Source organism: Penaeus monodon, chromosome 24 (assembly GCF_015228065.2).
Source record: "Penaeus monodon isolate SGIC_2016 chromosome 24, NSTDA_Pmon_1, whole genome shotgun sequence".
NCBI lineage: Eukaryota > Metazoa > Arthropoda > Malacostraca > Decapoda > Penaeidae > Penaeus > Penaeus monodon.
This window is the reverse complement of record NC_051409.1, coordinates 8529922-8530394: the sequence shown is the minus strand read 5'-3', so window position 1 is coordinate 8530394 and position 473 is coordinate 8529922. Positions and strand designations below refer to the sequence as shown.

Sequence of the window (473 nt, the reverse complement as noted above, 5' to 3'; positions counted from 1 at the left end):
GGAATACATATTCAAAATTTATATTAATTGGATTATATAGGATTATTGTTATTTTTGTAGATGAGTATTCCTTGCTTAGCAGACTACAAGCACTCTCGCCCTACCCGCTTCGCCCATTTCTAAAAGACACATATTGTCCGTTTTCCTTTCGTAGATTATGCGAACTCGGAAGACGAGAGAATTGGAAACAACAACAATAACAAAAACGCTCGGATGGCCGCCCCACAACACGATAACCGTTATCATCATCTCCCTCTCTTCCTCTTTCTCTTTTCAGGACAGGCGCATAAGGTCTGCAACGAAGACGGGACATGGTTCAAACACCCGGATAACAACCGCACTTGGTCCAACTACACGACCTGCATTGACCTGGATGACCTGATGGTAAGTACTCTCTCAGGCGAAAGGTCAAGTTGCTTATTTTACGTTTGTGATTTTTAAGTCGATTTTTAAAAAAGGGAGATTGTATAGGT

At 41.4% G+C, this 473-nt stretch overlaps 1 protein-coding gene across 1 annotated transcript in view; it reads left to right on the top strand.

The window, feature by feature from the left end:
• LOC119588837 (calcitonin gene-related peptide type 1 receptor-like) overlaps positions 1-473 on the top strand; it is a 35383-nt gene that overhangs the window by 25727 nt on the left and 9183 nt on the right. Inside the window, exon 6 of the mRNA XM_037937478.1 lies at positions 278-384. Coding sequence (XP_037793406.1) covers positions 278-384 — 107 coding nt within the window. The remainder of the gene's footprint in view (positions 1-277; positions 385-473) is intronic.